Genomic DNA, 21266 nt, shown 5'->3' with positions numbered 1-21266 from the left:
CTTTTTTGTCTTTTCTTTCTTTTTCATTTTCTTGCTTTATAGTCAAACTGGTGTATTTTTAAACCAAAGTGTGTGTGTGTGTGTGTATATATTTATTTATTATTTATTTAGTTATCTACCTATGTATTTACTTATTTAAACAGCTTCTGTAAAAAGCCAAATTTCCCCCTAAGGACAAATATATTTCTATCCATCTATTATATAGTCATGTCATGTGATTTTCTAACCTACTTAATCCAGCACATAGCCCTATGGCAGGGGTAGGCAACGTCAGTCCTGGAGAGCCGCAGTGGTTGCAGGTTTTTGTTCCAACCCAGTTTCTTAATGAGCAATCAATTATTGCTGATGAAACACTTATTGCTTAAGTGATAGTTTGATGCTTCATTTTAGTGGTCTCGCTTGTTAAGTCTCCCCGCCCTTAATTGCTTATTTCAATCATCTAGCTGCTAGATGGAGAACTTCTGGCTGCTTTGTCTTTTACATCTTATTACTAAATAAGGAGCCATTAACACACTGAATGCAGCTGTTTAAGATTGAAATAAGCAATTAAGGGCGGGGAGACTTAACAAGCGAGACCACTAAAATGAAGCATCAAACTATCACTTAAGCAATAAGTGTTTCATCAGCAATAATTGATTGCTCATTAAGAAACTGGGTTGGAACAAAAACCTGCAACCACTGCGGCTCTCCGGGACTGACGTTGCCTACCCCTGCCCTATGGGGTACTGGAGCATATCCCACCAAGCACAGGGCACAAAGAAGGAAGGGTGCCAGTTTATTGCTGAGAAAACACACACACACCAAACACACACTAGGGCCATTTCAGAGTTATATTAAATAGTGCATTTCCTATGTATCTATCTATCTGTCTGTCTGATATAGTGCTTTTCATTCTATCTATACATTTTATTGTGCCTTTCATTCCATTTTTAAATTGAACATGTGCAATAAGCTATAATGGTAATGTGCAATATACTAATGTAATACAATATACTGTAGAATATGTAATGTACTATTCATTAACAGGTGCAATAACTATTTATGCTGCTGTACTTTGAGCAATATGACATATTTGGAATTTTTTGACTTTTCTTTAAATGCACCTCGAAGCTGTCACAAAAAGTAATTTCGTTGTGTTACACAATGACAATAAAGTGCTTGAACTTGAACTTCATTCCATCTTCTATATCTATTTTATAGTACCTTTCATGCTATCGCCATATCTATTTTATAGTGCCTTTCATTCTGTTTTAAGTGCCTTTCACATTTATCTATCTATTTGTCTGATACAGTGCTTTTCATTCTGTCTATCTTTATATCTATCTTATATTGCCTTTCTATCTATATTATAGTGTCTATCTGGGACCTTTACTGTTTTCACTTTACATGCTTCCACTGGGATCTATCATTAGGAAACATAATGTTAATTTTCACTCGTATGCAGATAACACCCAGTTATACCTTTCATTTAAATCAAATGAAGTTTCTCCGATGTTGTCTTTAATTAGTTGTGTTAGTGAATTAAAGGAGTGGATGAATGAGAACTACTTGTCTTTAAATACAGATAAAACAGAGATGTTAATTGTTGGAGGGAATGACGCTGATCACAACAATATTTTGTCATCATTTAACTCAGTTGGAATCACCATTAAATTTACTGAATCAGCCCGCACTCCAGGAGTTACCTTTGGCTCTAGCATGTCATTTAAAGTGCACATTACAAAGTTGTCCAAATCATGTTTCTTCCATCTTAAAAATGTTGGGAAATTAAGGCGTTTTCTAAATAAACAGGAGTCTGAGAAATTAATTCATGCATTTACTTCTAGTAGGATTGACTACTGCAATGCTGTGTTCACTGGATGTCCAAACTGTTCTCTATACAGCCTCCAGTTAATTCAAAATGCTGCTGCAAGAATTATTACAAGAACAAGAAAATACGAACACATCACTCCAGTTCTTAAATCCTTACACTGGCTCCCGGTTAAGTTTAGGGCAGATTTCAAAATCCTCCTTTTAACATATAAAGCATTAAATGGCCGAGGTCTGGCATACTTGTCTGAACTTATCATGACTTACAAACCAGAGGGCACATTAAGATCTCAAGATGCTGGTCTGCTTATGATTCCAAGGATTAATAAAATAGCAATGGGAGGTCAAACTTTTAGTTACAGGGCCCCTAAACTGTGGAATGGTCTGCCTGCTACTATAAGAGATGCCCCCTCTGTCCCAGCTTTTAAATCCCGGCTGATGATTCACTACTTCAGTTTAGCACACCCTGACTAGAGCTGCTGATTAACTGTACAGACTGCATCTCTGTTGTTAGTCATTAGCACTAAAACATAAGTAACATGATAGTTATAATTTGTTATTAACCCTGACCTATTCTGTTTCTTTCTCTGTACTCAAATGTGGCACTTGGTGCCACGGCCCTCCTGCCAAGTTGTTTTGCCTGCCTAAGGTAAAGTCATCCCTGATTGAGGATCGCAGGAATCGTGGGGTAGATGGGTCCTTTCATTGAATTGGCTGGCCCAGCACTGACTCAGCTGTGGAATGGCCAAATGGGGGAGGCAGCTTGATGGCTGAGGTCTCCAGGACTCTAAACAAATCCAAATCATATTATGGGATATCATCTATTGTTAAATTCTGGTCCGTACTTGTAATTTTTTTTATTTTTATACTGTATTGAGGATTTGTTCTGTTCTGTGTATTGTATTCTATTGACCCCCCCTTCTTTTTGACACCCACTGCACGCCCAACCTACCTGGAAAGGGGTCTCTTTTTGAACTGCCTTTCCCAAGGTTTCTTCCAATTTTTCCCAAAAGGGTTTTTTTGGGGAGTTTTTTCCTTTACATTTATATAGCACTTTTCTCAGTACTCAAAGTGCTCTCCACACAGGGAGGACCCGGGATGCGAACCCACAAACTCCTTAGTGTAAAGCAGCAGTACTACCACTGCGCCACCTGTGAGGATAACAGTCAAGTGTACTTAATACAAATTTATGAAAGGACTTTCTCATACCCTGCAAATTAAGAAACTATTGCAGCCCTTCTAAGCTAGAGAGAGCAAGTGTCAGACAGTGTGCTTTAAGTACGAACTTAGATGAAATGTGCCTTACTGACAACAACTAAATGTAATGTGGTCAATACTACTGCCATACTTTTTGCAGAATTGCTATTTGCAGAATCATTTTTATACTTTTAAGGTATAAAGTCTTAACTGGCAAATGTAAAATTAAAAGTCTGAAGCACAATGAAAGAGTTAAGATTTAGAGGTGCTGAAGCAATAAAAAGAGACAATAAAAAAGCAGAGCGGAAGTGACAATAGGCGGTGTAGCAGCTGTTACGGCTGGACAGCACTGGGTTCCCTCACCGCCGGTGATTTGTGTAATTTCCTTAGTCATTGCACTCTCAGGCTCTTTTCTAACTAAAGGTGTTTACTGAAGAGACTCTGAATATGTAAAGGCAAATGATAACACGGCTATTACACAGTAGGCCTCTGATTTTGGGACAAGCTGCGAGTTAAGGGCATGGTGGCAATAAACCTGAGATTGTTAAACTGGCTCGTTCGTCTTCATTTGTGTTATTCAGTTCCTCAGTTAGAGTCAGTCGGCACTTACTTTGCATTATTATTATGGATCTCCTCCCACAGCATACATTTGTTTGTGCTTTTTAAAATGTCTCAAATACAAGTGGGTTATCTGAATGGCAGATGAGCAAGGAGGCTCAGAACAACAGAAGGAGGATAACTGTGGCCTCCCATAAACCATAAGCTGCCTATGTCTTCCAAAATGGCACCTTAGAGAATTCCTGCGGTTGCATGTTTAAGATCAGTTGCACAATTTCATGTCAGGTTTCCTGTGAATCACATGCACGTCTAGGTAGCATTTTATTACCTTTTCTTCTATGTCTGGTCACTATTTAGGGAGGGGATGTGGAGGTGTTGCACTGCTACAAGTACTTTAAGGTCCACATAAATGATAGGTTGGACTGATTGGTGGAACTGTATAAGAAAGGGCAGAGCAGACTGTTCTTCCTTGGGAAACTGTGCTCCTTTAATGTGGGTAGTGACATCCATCACATCTTATATATCTCTGTGATGGCCAGTGGGATTGTAGTGTGCTGGGCTGGTAACATCACTTCAAGAGAAGCCCACCAAATTATCAAGCAAAATCAAAATGGCAGGCTCAGGTATGGGACACACTCTGGACTCCCTGGAGGTCATGGCACAGGAGAGAATTAAAACAAAACTGAGTGCCATTTTGAACAACAAGCAGTGCTACAGATCTAAGAGAAGCTGAAATCTAAATAATTAACGTAGACCTCAGGATTATATTTTGTATTGCACCACGCAATGCATATGTCTTTGTTACAGTACAGTAATCCCTCCTCCATCGCGGGGGTTGCGTTCCAGAGCCACCCGCGAAATAAGAAAATCCGCGAAGTAGAAACCATATGTTTATATGGTTATTTTTATATTGTCATGCTTGGGTCACAGATTTGCGCAGAAACACAGGAGGTTGTAGAGAGACAGGAACGTTATTCAAACACTGCAAACAAACATTTGTCTCTTTTTGAAAAGTTTAAACTGTGCTCCATGACAAGACAGAGATGACAGTTCTGTCTCACAATTAAAAGAATGCAAACATATCTTCCTCTTCAAAGGAGTGCACGTCAGGAGCAGAGACTGTCATAAAGACAGAGAAAAAAATCTCTAGCAAACAAATCAATAGGGCTGTTTGGCTTTTAAGTATGCGAAGCACCGCGGTACAAAGCTGTTGAAGGCGGCAGCTCACACCCCCTCCGTCAGGAGCAGGGGGAGAGAGAGACAGAGTTTGTTTTTCAGTCAAAAATCAATAGGTGCCCTTTGAGCTTTTAAGTATGCGAAGCACCGTCCAGCATGTCGTTTCAGGAAGCAGCTGCACACAGAAGGTAGCAACGTCCCTATCGTCTAGGTGTGCGAACAGCCCCCCTGCTCACACCCCCCTACGTCAGCGCAAGAGAGAGAGAGAGAGAGAAAGTAAGTTGGGTAGCTTCTCAGCCATCTGCCAATAGCGTCCCTTGTATGAAATCAACTGGGCAAACCAACTGAGGAAGCATGTACAAGAAATTAAAAGACCCAGTGTCCGCAGAAACCCGCGAAGCAGCGAAAAATCCGCGATATATATTTAAATATGCTTACATATAAAATCCGCGATGGAGTGAAGCCGCGAAAGGCGCAGCGCGATATAGCGAGGGATCACTGTATATGCCATTTGGAATGGGACTTGTAAAAGCTGGGTTAATATTTGTAATGCGTTATCTACTGGAGTCACAGAAACATAGCAACTAGACAAACACACAGACACTTATCCTGTGTCACACACGTGTGCATGGGAGGCAGCTAAAGGGCTCAAATGACGGTAATTCCACGCCAGACCAGGGGGTGGCGGAGTGCATTAACACTCGTTCTCTTTCTTCTGCAGACCAATCATGGGAAATTCTGCCTGGCCGCAATGACCTCACTTCCGGTTCCGGGCCCAATGACCTCACTTCCTGTGCCTAACCATAAAACTGCCATTTTCTTTCATCCAAGTCAGTTCTGTCATGGACTCGAATCTGCATACAACTCGCATCTAACTGCCTTCTTTGTAGCCTTTTTCAAGTATACGGGGGGCTGCCCCAAACCTTTTCTGTGGCATTTCCTTATTTATTTGACACCTGCTATTAATTTGGATGCTGCACCTTCTCTCTTTGGCACACTAATACTGATGACTTTCAGCCAAAGTGTGTCAAACGAGATGGGGGCTTCTTTATATCAACAGCAGTACATCTGCATAGCGCCTCACTGGGACTGGGACTAGGACTGCCAAGTCAGACGTTTTCTTTCTTTTAGATTTTTTTCTTTTTAGTCATTCTGATGTGTGTTCAGACCATAGTGTGTGTGTGTGTTTGTCTGTCTGTCTGTCTATTATATAGTGCCTTTCATATCCATCTATATATCTATATCATATAGTGCCAATCACTGTCTATTATACTGTATAGTGCCTTTCAAATTATCTGTCTAATCTGTCTATATCATATAGTGCCTATCACTATCTATCAATATCATATACTGTAGTGCCTTTCACTATCTATCTCTCTATCTATCTTAGTGTCTTTCATATCGATCTATCTATATCATATAGTGCCTTTCACTATCTATCTATTATATAGCACCTTTCATATTTATCTATCTATCCATCAATATCATATACAGTGGAACCTCGGTTTGCGAGTAACTTGGTTTACGAGTGTTTTGCAAGATGAGCTAAAATTTTTAATAAATTTTGACTTGACAACGAGCGAGGTCTTGCAATATGAGAAGTATGTATACGCTTTGTCTGCTGAGCGTCATGTGATCACAACTGAGCTGATGGTTCTTCTCTCTCTCTCTCTTGCTGCGGGATTGTGGGCAATCATCTCCTATTCTCTATACGAGCGTATACTGTTTACTACAGCATTGTGACTGTGTGTGTGTGTGTGTGTGTGTGTGTGCACGCGTGTGTGTGTGCTGTGACGTACGAGTCCCTGTCATGCGCCCCAAAACACGAGGCTGAGTCTCATTACTTTAGCTTTATTCAGCTTGAACCAGCAACAGTGCAGTTATTTATTGTAGCAGGATCTGCCACTCTCCTATACACAGACACAGCAGTCAGGCAGGGCCGTAATACTGTGCCCTGCGCATTTATAATGTTCCTTGTATCACCCCTCAATGGCAGGAGCTTATAGCATGTCCGCGATTCTTTTCGGATTCGCTTTTACGGTGAACTGCTACAGTGCTGGGACACTGCGATTGCTTTGGGACGCTCTTCCGTGTATTGTCCCGTTGGGTGGAATCCCACAAGAGTTTAGAAACTCACTCACACCAGCCATGATTCTTTTCAAAGGTAAAGTGCAGGTTAATTTGTTTAATGTATTTTTACTTAATATTTTGTATTAATAATTTTTAAATGAATAGTTTTGGGTTGTGGAACAAATCTGAGTTTCCATTATTTCTTATGGGGAAATTCACTTTGATATACAAGTGCTTTGGACTGCGAGCACGTTTCTGGAATGAATTATGCTCGCAAACCGAGGTTCCACTGTAGTACCTTTCTTTATCTATTATATAGCGCCTTTCATATCAATCTATCTATATCATATAATGCCTTTCAAATCTATCTGATCTATATAATATAGTGTCTTTCATATCAATCTATCAATCAATATATAGTGCCTTTCACTATCTATTATATAGTGCCTTTCATATCTATCTATCATATAGTGCCTTTCACTATATATCAATCTATTATATAGTGCCTTTCATATCTATCTATCTATCATATAGTGCCTTTCACTATATATCAATATCATATAGTGCCTTTCACTATCTATTATATAGTGTCTTTCATATCAATCTATCATATAGTGCCTTTCACTATCTATTATATAGTGCCTTTCATATCTACCTATCATATAGTGCCTTTCACTATATATCAATATCATATAGTGCCTTTCACTATCTATTATATAGTGCCTTTCATATCTATCTATCTATCTATCTATCTATTTATCTATTATATAGTGCCTTTCTCTGTATATCAATATCATATAGTGCCTTTCACTATCTATTATATAGTGTCTTTCATATCAATCTATCATATAGTGCCTTTCACTATCTATTATATAGTGCCTTTCATATCTACCTATCATATAGTGCCTTTCACTATATATCAATATCATATAGTGCCTTTCACTATCTATTATATAGTGCCTTTCATATCTATCTATCTATCTATCTATCTATCTATCTATCTATCTATCTATCTATTTATCTATTATATAGTGCCTTTCTCTGTATATCAATATCATATAGTGCCTTTCACTATCTATTATATAGTGTCTTTCATATCAATCTATCATATAGTGCCTTTCACTATCTATCTATCTATCTATCTATCTATCTATCTATCTATCTATCTATCTATCTATCTATCTATCTATCATCTATAAAAAGACATATTTCCCCTGGGGACAAATAAAGTTCTATTCTGGTTACATGATGAGCCCGGGTCTCTTAAGCAGAGCTGTGTTTCTATTAATCGCTAACAGGCATGTTGTTTTTTTTTTTTTTTTTTTTACTTGTGTCCTGCTTACAAAGATAAAGGAAAACTGCAGAGTCAGCAACAGCTGGAAGTTATTTAGGTGTGCAGGGGGGTCTTTCCCAATTTACCTTAATTGGGCCTGTTTATGGGCACAGCCTGAGACTGCCAGGGCAATGCTATGTTCAAGAACTCCCTCAGGGCTGCCTGGTGCCACAATGAGAGGGGGGGGGAAGCTTTGTGAGGCCTATAAAAATGCTGACAGGGATCTGGCCAGTGTCTGAGTCAGGAATTTGTAAAAACACTCAAACGGAAAGAAAAAGGCAATAAATGTGTATAAAGGGAAAGATAAAATGAAGCACGAGTCAAACAGCAGGCATCCTGTAAATACCTGCTAACAAACACATTTTTACTGTTGCTTCTTAGGAATGGACAACAGAGTAATGTGAAAACTGGACTTGCATGGCCTGTAAAAGTACTCATTACAAGGTGAAAACCACTCCTTTCATTCTAAATGGTTCTCAACAAATTAGAGGAACTGAGGCGGCTATTTTCAGAGAAGCTGAATTATTTCCTTCCATTTCCCTTATGACCCATAACATAACATTGACCCCCAGCAAAGTATGAAGTGCCCTGTTTGTGCTCTCTGAAACACACAGCATTAGAACAGTGTGAGGGGAAATGGCACTTACTGAAGAGGAAAAGAACGATGACACAAATTCTTATCTTCTGCAGTTTTTCTAACAAGTGAAAAGGTCTGTAATCTGGCAAATACAGGAAACATTACAGTGATATTAAATAAGCTGAAAAGAGTGAAAAGTCTAAAACAATCACATCCAATGGACCAGACAAAATTTATCTTAGCTAGTGATTATATATAGAAAAGCATATAGTCAAGTTTTCAGATGTCACCAATGATGAGACAAACTGCATGGATATACTGTAGGGGAAATGTGACTTTACTACTGCGTTATATTTCTTATGCTTTAAAGTGTTAAGAAGGAGGTTAAAACTGTAAGTTTGTTTCTTTTATTTGAACGTCTGATCTCTTGGACAGTCTCCCTTCAAAACCATCCAGATTTCCCTGTTGGCCCTGGAGAAATCAAAAATCAGCTTTGTCATGGTGATATAAACCCTGTGGAGCAGGCAGGTCAATGCATCCTTCACTCTAATCATGAGCTTTGAAAACACAGACTTTAATTTCGCTCTCATTGGTTTGTGCTTCTTATGTGGTCGACACCAATGGCAGTTTGGACCGGTCTCGGAACACAGAACAACTAGAAGAGAAAGGGCTCAGCCGACTCCTTTTCCTTAGGAGACTGCGCTCCTTTAATGTGGGAAGTGACATCCTTTACATCTTCTACAACTCCGTGATGGTCGGAGTGATTTTACACACTGTGGTGTGTTGGACGGGTAACATCACTTCAAGCGAGGCCCACCGAATCAACAAGCTAATTAAAAGAGCAGGCTCAGTTATGAGACGTACTCTGGAACCTGTGGAGGTCGTACCGAAGGAGAGAATGAAAACAAAACTGAGTGCCATTATGACCAATGCTGCACAGCTGTTCTGTGACACACTAACACTGAGGACTTTCAGGAGAATGAATACTAACAGCAATACGCCTGGATAGCGTCTCATTGAGACGGACAAGCCAGAAACTTTTCTCTCTTTTTTATAAAATGTTCTTCTTGTTATGTCATTCTTGTGTGTGTTCAGACCATAGTGTGCGCGTGTGTTTGTATTTATTTATTTATTTATTGATTAATTATTTAGATAGATAGATAGATAGATAGATAGATAGATAGATAGATAGATAGATAGATAGATAGATAGATAGATAGATACTTTATTATTATTTATCTGAATAGCTCCTGTAAAGAAAAAAGCAATCCCCCCAGGGGACAAATAAAGTTCTATTTAAGTAGAGTGACGCCTTAGTTTGCGAGAATAATTCGTTCCAGAAACGTGCTTGTAATCCAAAGCACTCGTATATTAAAGCAAATTTCCTCATAAGAAATAATGGAAACTCAGATGATTTGTTATACAACCTAAAAAAATCATATAAAAATGATTAATACAAAATATAAAGTAAAATACATAAAACAAATTAACCTGAACTTTACCTTTGAAAAGAATCATGGCTGGTGTGAGGTAGACAAGAGAGAGGAGAGGAGGGTCATTGTGTAGGACGACTTTCACTCTAACTAACGGAATCCCAGCTATCTGTTGGCTCACTGGAATCTTTTTCTTATTTTGCGACTTTAACAAAGAACTGATCCAATGACAGTTACTTTTGCCTCCTTTTGAGGATTTTACAGAAATGTGACATTACATTGTCGTTAAAAAGATTCATCGCTCGCACTGCTACAGCCTTATTCGGGTGGTTCTTTTCTACAAATTTTTTTTTGTTGCAGTACAGCTACTAAAGAACAGTCATTACACTTGGACACAAAATAAACAAATGCCTTACACACACATACACACACAGTCACCATGCTATAGTAAACAGTATACGCTGGTACAGATGTTGACTATATGAGTGAGGCACACCGACTGACACCGAGCATGGGAGACGATTATCCACAATCCCATAGCGAGACAGAAGAACCACCATTGGCTCAGTTGTGATCATGTGATGCTTGGCAGACAAAGTATAGTATATACATACTACTCGTATTGAAAGACCTCGCTCGTTTATCAAGTCAAAATTTATTACAAATTTTTGCTCGTCTTGCAAAACACTTGCAGACCAAGTTTTTTTTTTTTTTTTTTTTTTTTTGTTCTTTATTTCGTCTTATACGATTTCTCGTATTAGAAATTTGTTAGTTTTCGCATACCCCTTGGGGTCAGAGCGCAGGGTCAGCCATTGTACAGTGCCCCTGGAGCAATTACAGGTTAAGGGTCTTGCTCAAGGGCCCAGCAGAGTAGGATCTCTTTTGGCACTGACGGGGATTCAAACCGGCAACCTTCTGGATACCAGCGCAGATCCTTAGCCTCAGAGCCACCACTCCGCCCCTATACCACTCCGCTCGCAATCCAAAGTTTAATTGTGTTTACAGTAATCCCTCACCTATCGCGGGGGTTACGTTCCAGAGCCCCCCGCGATAGGTGAAAATCCGCGAAGTAGCGACCTATATTTATTTTATTATTTATACATATTTTAAGGCTTTATAAACCCTTCCCACACTCTTATAAACCTTTCTCACTCTCTTGTTAACCTTTCCCACACTCTTATAAACACTTCCTATGCTCTTAAACACTTTCTACATTCTTAAACACCGCAGACCAACACTGCACACTGCACGCAGTGATCAGACGTCGATGTGTCTGCACTCGCTTTGTGAAGGGGGACAGCTGAACTCACGCTGAGCAGAAATGGAGTTTGTGCTGCGTCTGCCAAAATGCCTGCTTGTCGCTCTGCGCGTTTGGAAGAAGGAGTGTGTGTGTGTGTGTGTGTGGGTGTGTGAGAGCTGAACGCACCTTCGCTCAAACCCCCCCTCCCCGGAACCGCAGTACGCTCCTGCCACTTCGCACTGTCAAGGGGGTGGGGAGCTGAATGAACGCTAAGGAGAAGTGGACTTTGTGCTGGCTTTGTGCTGCTTGTCGCTCTGCGTGTCAATAATTTAAAAGCCTGTACATCACCAATTTTCCTGTCTCACTGTCTTGTCTTGCGTGAAGTTAAAATGTTTTATAATAGTGAGATGTTACTCATATCCTTAGCCCAACATCCACATATCATATGTGTTAACAAAGTGTGTTTTATAAGTTTACATGTGTTTAAAGCATGTGGGATGGGTATTTTAAGGCTTAAACTATAAAATGTTTATTTATATGGTCTTTCTATATCGCGGATTTTCTCCTGTTGCTGATGGGTCTGGAACATAACTTCCGTGATAGGCGGGCAATCACTTGTATTTAAAAACCCGCGAAGTCGTGAATCCGTGAAAAGTGAACTGCGAAGTAGCGAGGGATTACTGTACTTACTTTGGGTCTGTCTGCATTGGACTCTGAAGAAGTGATGTGGTAAGAAAACATTCCCAGTTTGTAACTGGGAAAACAAAATGATCTTGGAAAAAAAATCCTAAAGGCTTATCCAAAAACTAAAACCTTTAAACAAAAGTGAAGTCTTATAATGCCTGAATTATACCAAAAGAAATAATGCATTAAAAACTACCAACATCCAGATCCTCGGATAATCAAAGGGACGTGAGTGCTATCCTTTAAATGGTCACTCTGGTGACATCATATGCGGCACATCTCCCAGTGCCTTCTGGGTAAAATTCTCACAGAAACCACAATGTTGAATGACAGAAAATGATGGTGGAAAGGAGATAAAATATTGACAGCATATATGGTGATAAATATTTTTTGACTGCTGTTATTTGTCAAATTATCTTTATACTTATTTAATTTTAGTAATGTTTAAGCCAATCCATTTATCACATAAGGCTTCTGCATGCTGAATACCTCAAGATGAAATTTCAAAGTAGGATCTGACTGCCAGCTAGCCTGGAAGAACACAGGTGGCAGAGATTGAAAGTACATGAACAGGCTGGCAGCTGGACTGAAGTGGACACTGAGTTTTCCTGAGGTGAGTCACTGGGAACCAAACACTCACTGGTGCAAAAGGCATGTCAAGGACAATTTGAAATGGATAACGCTGAGGTGTGCAGAGTCAAAATGTCTCTAAGCTGCTCTGTTCATGAAGAAGGCCACTCCATTCAAACCAGACCACATCAAGCGAGAGACCAAAGAACATATTAAAACAGAGAGTCACCTAGTAGCCTACTGTACAGGTTGTATTAATATTATTTTGACAACACTCCCCTTTGCGCTCGGCTTATATTATGAGCAAACGGCCATACCACGTGTACTTCAGAAAAGGTCATTCACCTGAAGCTAAGCATGTTTGGACCCAGTCAGTATTTAGATGGGAGACTATCTAGAAAAAAGCTGAAATAGGTGTTGGTGAAGCCATCAGGGGACACTTACCCTGTGGTTTGAATGGAGATCCCAATGCCCCAGTGTAGTGACAGTGAATGCTTTGCTGTAAAAATGGTGTCATCTTCCGGATGAGACGTTAAACTGAGATCCTGACTCTCTGTGGTCATAAAACTTTTTTGGGAATCCTTTGTAAAGAGTAGGGTGTATCCCGATGTCCAGGCTAAATTGCCCTCCATGACCTAGTCATTCTGGTCCCCTCATCATCACCTATCTCTAATTGGCAATCTCTCTCTCTCCACTTTACCACCTGGTGCAAAAATGGCCGCTGTTGCATCATCCAGGTGGATGCCACACATTAGTTGTGGTTGAAGTGGCTCCACACTCGCTATAGCACTTTGAGTAGTGAGAAAAGTGCTATAAAAATGTAAATTATTATTATTTATAATATATGAATAAATGTATCACTTTATCTTCTGCCTGTTCTGGTACTCTAATTGCCTGGGGTTAGAGATGTAAACGAAAGAGGGAAGTGTGGAACTACAATAGAAGTCAGCCCTGAGAGTGGTCAGGGTGGTAAGAGTAAACATGCAAAGGCTTGAGATGCGATTTGGGGCATTCTGTTATGGTCTTCACAATAAAGACTCTGAGAGGGAAGACTGAGTCACCGCAGAACTCAACCAAAACAAGACAGACGAGGCCCAGGTGTAGCTCAGGTCTGAAGATGACCTTTTGGTCTGCTTGAGGCAGTTGTCTCCATCTGTAGGTAAGGCTGGGGTGATAGGAAGTAGCTACCTAAAGCTCATATAAACGATATAACTAACAGTAACTATAGCGTAGGTGAAGCAAACTAATGAACATAGGAATCTCCATGATAATATATTCCAGGTATAGTGGTAAAAGCACCTGGTTTGGGTGATTGCCATATTCCCACAGGGGTTGGCAGTCGAGGGGGAACCCGCTCCAATAAAAACTGCTCAATGAGTGGGCATCTGCTTTGGTGATTGGCACAGGTGTAGCTTAACTGCTTGGTCTGCTTATGGAGAGCTAGTAAGTCTTGTTGTTTGCGGCAGTTGTCCACATGCAGGTAAGGCTGTACATGTGGGGTGCTATAAAGCAGCTATATTAGAGCAAAATTCTGTAATAAAACAATCTTTGTTTCACCCAGAAGCTCTCGGGGCAACAACCAAAGCTGCCCAATGAAGCAGTATTCCCATGGTTGCTGGGATCTGCGGTCCATTTAAGTAGCGCAGCTACAGCGTCATCTGTGGTATTCAGCAGTAGGTCACAAAACTTGCAAAATCATTTCCATTTACAGCCAGTCGTCAAGGTATGACCACGTTTGGTTCAAACCGATATGTCATAAGGTGATCTGGACGTAGGATGGACCGGTATATATATTCAAACATGACTGTATGTATCACTTAAGTTGTAGCAGTGCTACTTAAAAATTCCTACAGCTCCCACCAGCCCCCGGCATTATAACAATACTGGACAGCTTAGAAGGGTGTAGGCCTGCTGGGAAGAAGGTTCAACAGGCGAACCTTTAAAAAGGAACCTTAAAGACGCCATGGGATTCACGATCATCCGTCTGTTTGTGAATACGTCTCATACCCACAACTGGATTACAACTTGACCACCTTGCATTACAGTTTTATACCTGGATGCATGTGCTGTCCTATGCCTGCCTATCCGTGTGAGTTTGAACTGATTGGATACGTCTTCAAATTCTAACACTGCATCAGGGTCCTGGTAGGACAAAACTTCACATCACTTTCAGAAGGCTGTTCACAGGGTTTTTCATACATACATTCATGTTAAACTGCACTGTTGTGGACATTGATGTTAGTGATTATTATTTGAGTTTATTGGTCAGTGTTCTGCGGTGGGCTGGCGCCCTGCCCAGGGTTTGTTTCCTGCCTTGCACCCTGTGTTGGCTGGGATCGGCTCCGGCAGACCCCTGTGACCCTGTACTTAGGATATAGCGGGTTGGATAATGGATGGATGGTCAATGTTGTTAGAGTTATAATCTATTACCACAATCAATAATAAACTGAACGTAGCCAAAGCCGCTGCAGGTAATAAACTGAAGTCAAGATGATTAAGTCATGGCATACATCAACACTGACTATAGAGACAGTAGGAAGAAAAGAGCTGTCGTGGTGAAAATTGTCGTATGCCCAGTTTAGCAACAATCACACTGCCAGACGCGGTAGCAGTCATAAGTTGGACAGTTGTAAAGTGCATAGGTTGTAAGTTGACGACTGCCTGTAATTATTGATGACAAACCTGCAAACAGGCGGATTAGCTAACTGTAAATCAGCGAATCGCAAAGGGATGAAACGTGTTTAATTCCACAGCTGCAGTACCTCAGGATTATTTAGTGGCACGCTGTGAAGCTCAATGGGTGAACCGACCGTGTTGAAGTATCTCAGATTTGCACAAGTGCGAGACACATTCTCTTCCTAATGATGTTTTCACTCATTTTTATTTGACTTTTAACCTAAAGTTGTACACGTCTTTCAGTGGCCTTTGCAGTGCCGATATCACAGGAAATTCAGTGTTAGCCAATGAATAAGCTGTTACTGGGCTGGACTTGCGACCGTTCCCATCTGTATTCTAGCATGATCGACTGTGCTTGTTGATAACCGGCATTGCACTCTCACCCACCCATAACCTTGTCAAGATGGCACCAGAAGCATTATTGCCATTTATTAGTCTAGCCCACTGATGTGAAAATGGACAATTGTGTCTCATGCTTCTAACAGAGGGCTCAGCGGACACATTTAAATAGGTGTTGAAACATAAGCCCCCAACACCAACCTCCTGAACGCTGGAATATTCTAGCAATAGTTAAGAGAAGCACATTCACAAGCGTGAAATAGACACCACTGAAATGGCAGAAAACATTTAATAAAAAAATATTAAAGATACCCAAAGGTCTGGGTGGGGTACCACATTACCCTTTTTAACTTTTCTGTTTTTAAGATTTGCTGACGTGCTAGAGTTCTGGCTCAGAAAGCGGCTTTGTTCTTCAAAACCACCTGAAAGAGAGCAGAGAGAGAGACACAGAGATGTTAGGGACACCTTCATGTTTCATACTTTCAGAAACCATCAAGACAAAGAGAAATCCATCCATCCATCCATTTACCAACCCGTTGAATCCAAACACAGGGTCACGGGGGTCTGCTGGAGCCAATCCCAGCCAACACAGGGCACAAGGCAGGAACCAATCCCGGGCAGGGTGCCAACCCACCGCAGGACACACACAAACACACCCACACACCAAGCACACACTAGGGCCAATTTAGAATCGCCAATCCACCTAACCTGCATGTCTTTGGACTGTGGGAGGAAACCGGAGCGCCCGGAGGAAACCCACGCAGACACGGGGAGAACATGCAAACTCCACGCAGGGAAGCGAACCCTGCTTAGGAATAAAATGCAATCCTTCACATTGTAGCAGTTCAGCACATCTTCATCTATTACATCTGAGCACCAAAAAAAACAAAATTTAGAAAATTAAAAGAAACACACGTGCATATAAAATAATGTGCATATAATAAGGCCAGGGCTCTTATAAAAAAGACTTTCAGAAACCATGAAGAAAGCTGCTTCAGAAATAAGAAAGGACCTACTTTAAAGTTTAATATAAGTAAACATGGGATACAAGATATATGGTCTAAAAGAAGACAAGACAAGATAAAGGTTTGGGGGCGACAATGTGACCCCGTACATTGTAAATACAAAAAAAATTATAAATGCTTTTCATCAGAATACATTTCCATGGACGCAAATCTGAGAACAGATTCTTAAGATGGTGACACTTGCGGTTAAATACAGGCCAGGCCAAGAAGTTATGTCAGAGGTGGTGAGGTTGTCAATCTTTCTGGTCTGCAGGGGCAGGAAGAGAAGAGGCATTAGGATACAGCGCCACCCTGTGGATCAGCGAGGAATTACAACAACTAGAGCCTATAAGCAGTCCCCCATGCACACTTGTATCAATGGTTCAGGATGGTGGTGGTATAATAGTGTGGGGGATATTTTCTTGGCACACTTTGGGCCTCTTAGTACCAACTGAGCATCATTTAAAGCAGAAACGTTCATACAGGAATGAAACAATTCACACCATGATCACTGGGCAAGGACAGGCCTTTTGGCTGCTAGGTCACTCCCCTGGCTCACTGGTTTAGCAGATGCGTAGACATCTTGTTTATGATGTCAAAATGGAGTCAAGAGAAGAAGACAACACTGGTGAAAGGATCCTGGGTCAGACCTCCACACTCATGGATTCTTGCGATGTCCATATGGCTTAGCTTGATGCTGTTGTGTGATGCAATGAGTGCTTTCTATACTTCATTCTACAGGTGCTGGTCATAAAATTAGAATATCATAACGCATTGCTGCAGTTATCCAGGCCAAAGGAGCCCCAACTAAATATTGAGTGCTGTACATGCTCATACTTTTCATGTTCATACCTTTCAGTTGGCCAACATTTCTAAAAATCCTTTTTTTGCATTGGTCTTAATTGATATTCTAATTTTCCGAGATACTGAATTTGGGACTTTCATTAGTTGTCAGTTATAATCATCAACATTAAAATAAATAAACATTTGAAATACATCAGTCTGTGTGTAATGAATGAATCTAATATACAAACTTCACTTTTTGAATGGAATTACTGAAATAAATCAACTTTGTCATGATATTCTAATTTTATGACCAGCACCTGTATACTTCATGTATCTTGAAATGCAGAGTTCTGTACAAAGAAAATGCCTAAAGTGCACTACATTCACCAGCCACTTTATTAAGCACACCTTGGTAGTACTATGTTGGACCCCCTTCTGCCTTCAGAACTGCTGTTCTTAGTGGTTTAGATTCTGGGCCTCTCAAGAATAATCCCAGAGTTATCCCTAAGCTCCTCCTGTGTTGTCTTTGAGCTTACGGCCATTGTGCTGTTGGAAGGAAGACTTTCGGCCCAGCCTGAGGACCAGAGTGCTTCACAGCAGAATTTCATGAAGGACATCTGTGTACTTTGCTCTGTTCAGCTTTAGCTCAGTTCTGTCCAGTCTACCGCTCTCTGCCGCCTGCAACGACTGGGTGACTTTGCATGTAGATTATGTGACATGAGTAACATGACATGGACGTTTTAATATTGTTTGCTGCTGTCAGGTATTGGCCATTGAATAATAAAGTGTCTTACCTACTTTCTACATGAAAAAGTGAGATTTTTCTCAGCCGTCACTATAAACCACACTGGGTAAGTAACATTTAAGCAAAATATCATTTTTTGGTGGAGTACTCCTTTAAAGAGACAGAGTAATGGATTTGGAAAAAATGATTTTTGAAGTATAGTTATGAACATGCTCATGGCAACAAAAGTGTGTTTAAATGCAGCAGAATGTCTAGAAGGAGGAACGACTGAGTGGACTGTCTAGTTTCTTCTGCCCACGAGGGAGCCATCATACCAGCTGTCATTGACCTCACAGTAGTCCCTAATGTCTCATAAATCTGATCCTCTCTGTCCTAAACTAAGATTTAAAGTACATGTTAAAGCTCCTCTCATCGACATGATTCAGACTGAGCCCGTGTTCACACACCGCAGCTCCCTGCTCTACTCTCTTTTGTTGATTTCATTATGTTTCGCCCTTTCTCTGAGCAGTTTGCTCCCTTCATTGCATCTTATTAATAATAATAATAATGCATTTTATTTATAGCTTTACATTAGCAGTAAATCTCAAATTCCATCCATCCATCCATTTTCCAACCCGCTGAATCCGAACACAGGGTCACGGGGGTCTGCTGGAGCCAATCCCAGCCAACACAGGGCACAAGGCAGGAAACAACCCTGGGCAGGGTGCCAACCCACCGCAGGACACACACAAACACACCCATACACCAAGCACACACTAGGGCCAATTTAGAATCGCCAATCCACCTAACCCGCATGTCTTTGGACTGTGGGAGGAAACCGGAGCGCCCGGAGGAAACCCACACAGACACGGGGAGAACATGCAAACTCCACGCAGGGAGGACCCGGGAATCGAACCCAGGTCCCCAGATCTCCCAACTGCGAGGCAGCAGCGCTACCCACTGCGCCACCGTGCCGCCCTAAATCTCAAATTGCAACATAAAAAGTTTAAACAAAGGCAAAGTAAGATAAAAACAGAGATAAAACAACAATAATTATAGCATTCTTGTTAATAAGCTTTCCTAAATATAAAAGTCTTTAGCTGTTTTTTAAAACAGCCCACACTCTGCTGTGTTCTTAGGCTCTCTGGTAGGGCATTCCAGAGCTGTGGAGCAGCGGCTGCAAAGGTTCGGTCACCCATTTTATGAAGTTTGGTCACAGGGGGGCGAAGGTGGTGGGTATTTGTAAAACGGAGGTTTCTTGTAGTGGATTGTAATATAAGGAGCTACTTGAGATATTGTGGAGCATTTACATGGATACATGGATGCCCTCAACTTCTTTAACTGTGGTACAGAGGAACTGGGAAAGGAGGTTTATTAATGAAAATTAAAAACAAGCAGACACCCAGGCAAACAACACTGAATCATGAAAGACTACAACTACTTTAGCATCAGACCCACTAATTAGTAAATAATGAATTAATTAAACAATTAGAACATCTGGAAAATTAAAATGGAAATCAAGATGAAAATATTGTTAAAAAGAAAAAAAATATACTATTCCCACAAAACTGCTTAGTACATATAAATATGTTTTTGCCAAACTTAGTTTCTAATTTCTATATTATTCTCAAAACACAGAATCTGGGAAATAACAGTTCACTTAACACTAGAATTACCAGAGCCTACGAAAAAACTCGTAGATCCGGCCCACCTTAAATCGCTTCTTAAATCCGTTCAAACCTCTATTCCAGCATCTTTTGTCATCTAAATGTGCTGATAAAGACAAACTGAAAGCAGCCGGCTATTCCATCCCCCCACCGACTTAGAACGTGCACGAGCATCTCCCAGCTCATGCCTTGATTGATTATCTGGGAGTGAAGTGGAGTTTTAGAGTGGAAATAATAGATCGTTATTTGGAACACACGCATTTCATGTGTGTTCCGTTCCTACAGTAATCTGTGTAAACACATTGTTAACACAGAAACTTTTTCATATCTATACTAATTAATAAAAGGCAAAGCCCTCACTGACTCACTGACTGACTGACTCATCACTAATTCTGCAACTTCCCGTGTAGGTGGAAGGCTGAAATTTGGCAGGCTGATTCCTTACAGCTTGCTTACAAAAGTTAGGCAGGTTTCATTTCGAAATTCAATGCGTAATGGTTATAACTGGAACCTCTTTTTTCATAATATACTGTAATGGACGGCAGCTCGATGGCCATGGGAGGAGGAGTTGAGTGTCACGTCATCACGCCTCCCACATAATCACGTGAAAAGACTGTGAACGCAGTAGGGAGAAATGAAGGAGGAGCCGCAAACAGCGAAGAACAAAAAATTCATTAAACAATTGAGAAGGGAGCGAAACAATAAGAAGCGAGCGAGTGAAGCATACAAGCATCTTCATAAGGGAAAAAAGCACGGTGTAAAACGTAAGTTTAAATTAAGTTTATAGAAACGCTCCCGCTGCGGATTGCAATAACATATTCGTGAGATAAATGTTTAATGAGATGACACGAGGTATAAACGAACCACACGCCGTAGCGCAACGTTAGGGGCTTCACCTCTGGCGCTGACGATAGAGATTCGATTCCCGAGAGGGGATGCAGTGACTGTGTATGCCTGATGAGCCCAGAATTAGGGAGAAACACATGTCGCATACTCTTTGCATTATTTGAAAGTAAACTTTTAAAACCATTCTATGATCTGCTTCTGGGAACAGAAAGAGGGCACGTGGCGGACGTAAGGCGACTTGCTGACAAACCACAAGCGTGACCTGGCAGGTAAACACCCATACAATCAGATTGTGATTCAGAAAACGAATGCCATGAATGTAATTACCACGATCTACATACTGTCAAATAAACGAAACACACGCCGTAGCGAGACAGCTGTGAAAAGGGAGCTTCACAAAAAAACAGATCCTTAACAAATTGTTATTGGTATATTTTCGATCCGTTTAAAAAGGTTTTCTTTTCTTCTTAATAAAAAATTAAAAGCAGTACTTCGCCGCAACGAAGCGCGAGAATTTGGCTATATATATCTGCTTCTCGCAATTAAAAGAGGGCACGTAGCGGATGTTACAATCAGA

General features: G+C 40.7%; 1 protein-coding gene across 3 annotated transcripts in view; it reads right to left on the bottom strand.

The window, feature by feature from the left end:
• Nucleotides 1–21266, bottom strand: part of LOC114647313 (tolloid-like protein 2) — a 339436-nt gene that overhangs the window by 119977 nt on the left and 198193 nt on the right. For 2 of the 3 annotated variants that reach the window (XM_051923412.1, XM_028796002.2), the window contains exon 3: nt 16004–16084. The exons of the other annotated variant lie outside the window; for it this stretch is intronic. In XM_051923412.1, the coding sequence (XP_051779372.1) occupies nt 16004–16084 (81 nt within the window). The remainder of the gene's footprint in view (nt 1–16003; nt 16085–21266) is intronic. 3 annotated transcript variants of the gene reach the window in all.

This window comes from Erpetoichthys calabaricus, chromosome 2 (assembly GCF_900747795.2).
Source record: "Erpetoichthys calabaricus chromosome 2, fErpCal1.3, whole genome shotgun sequence".
NCBI classification, from domain to species: domain Eukaryota; kingdom Metazoa; phylum Chordata; class Cladistia; order Polypteriformes; family Polypteridae; genus Erpetoichthys; species Erpetoichthys calabaricus.
The sequence above is the reverse complement of the archived record's forward strand: the minus strand, read 5'-3'. Positions and strand labels throughout refer to the sequence as shown.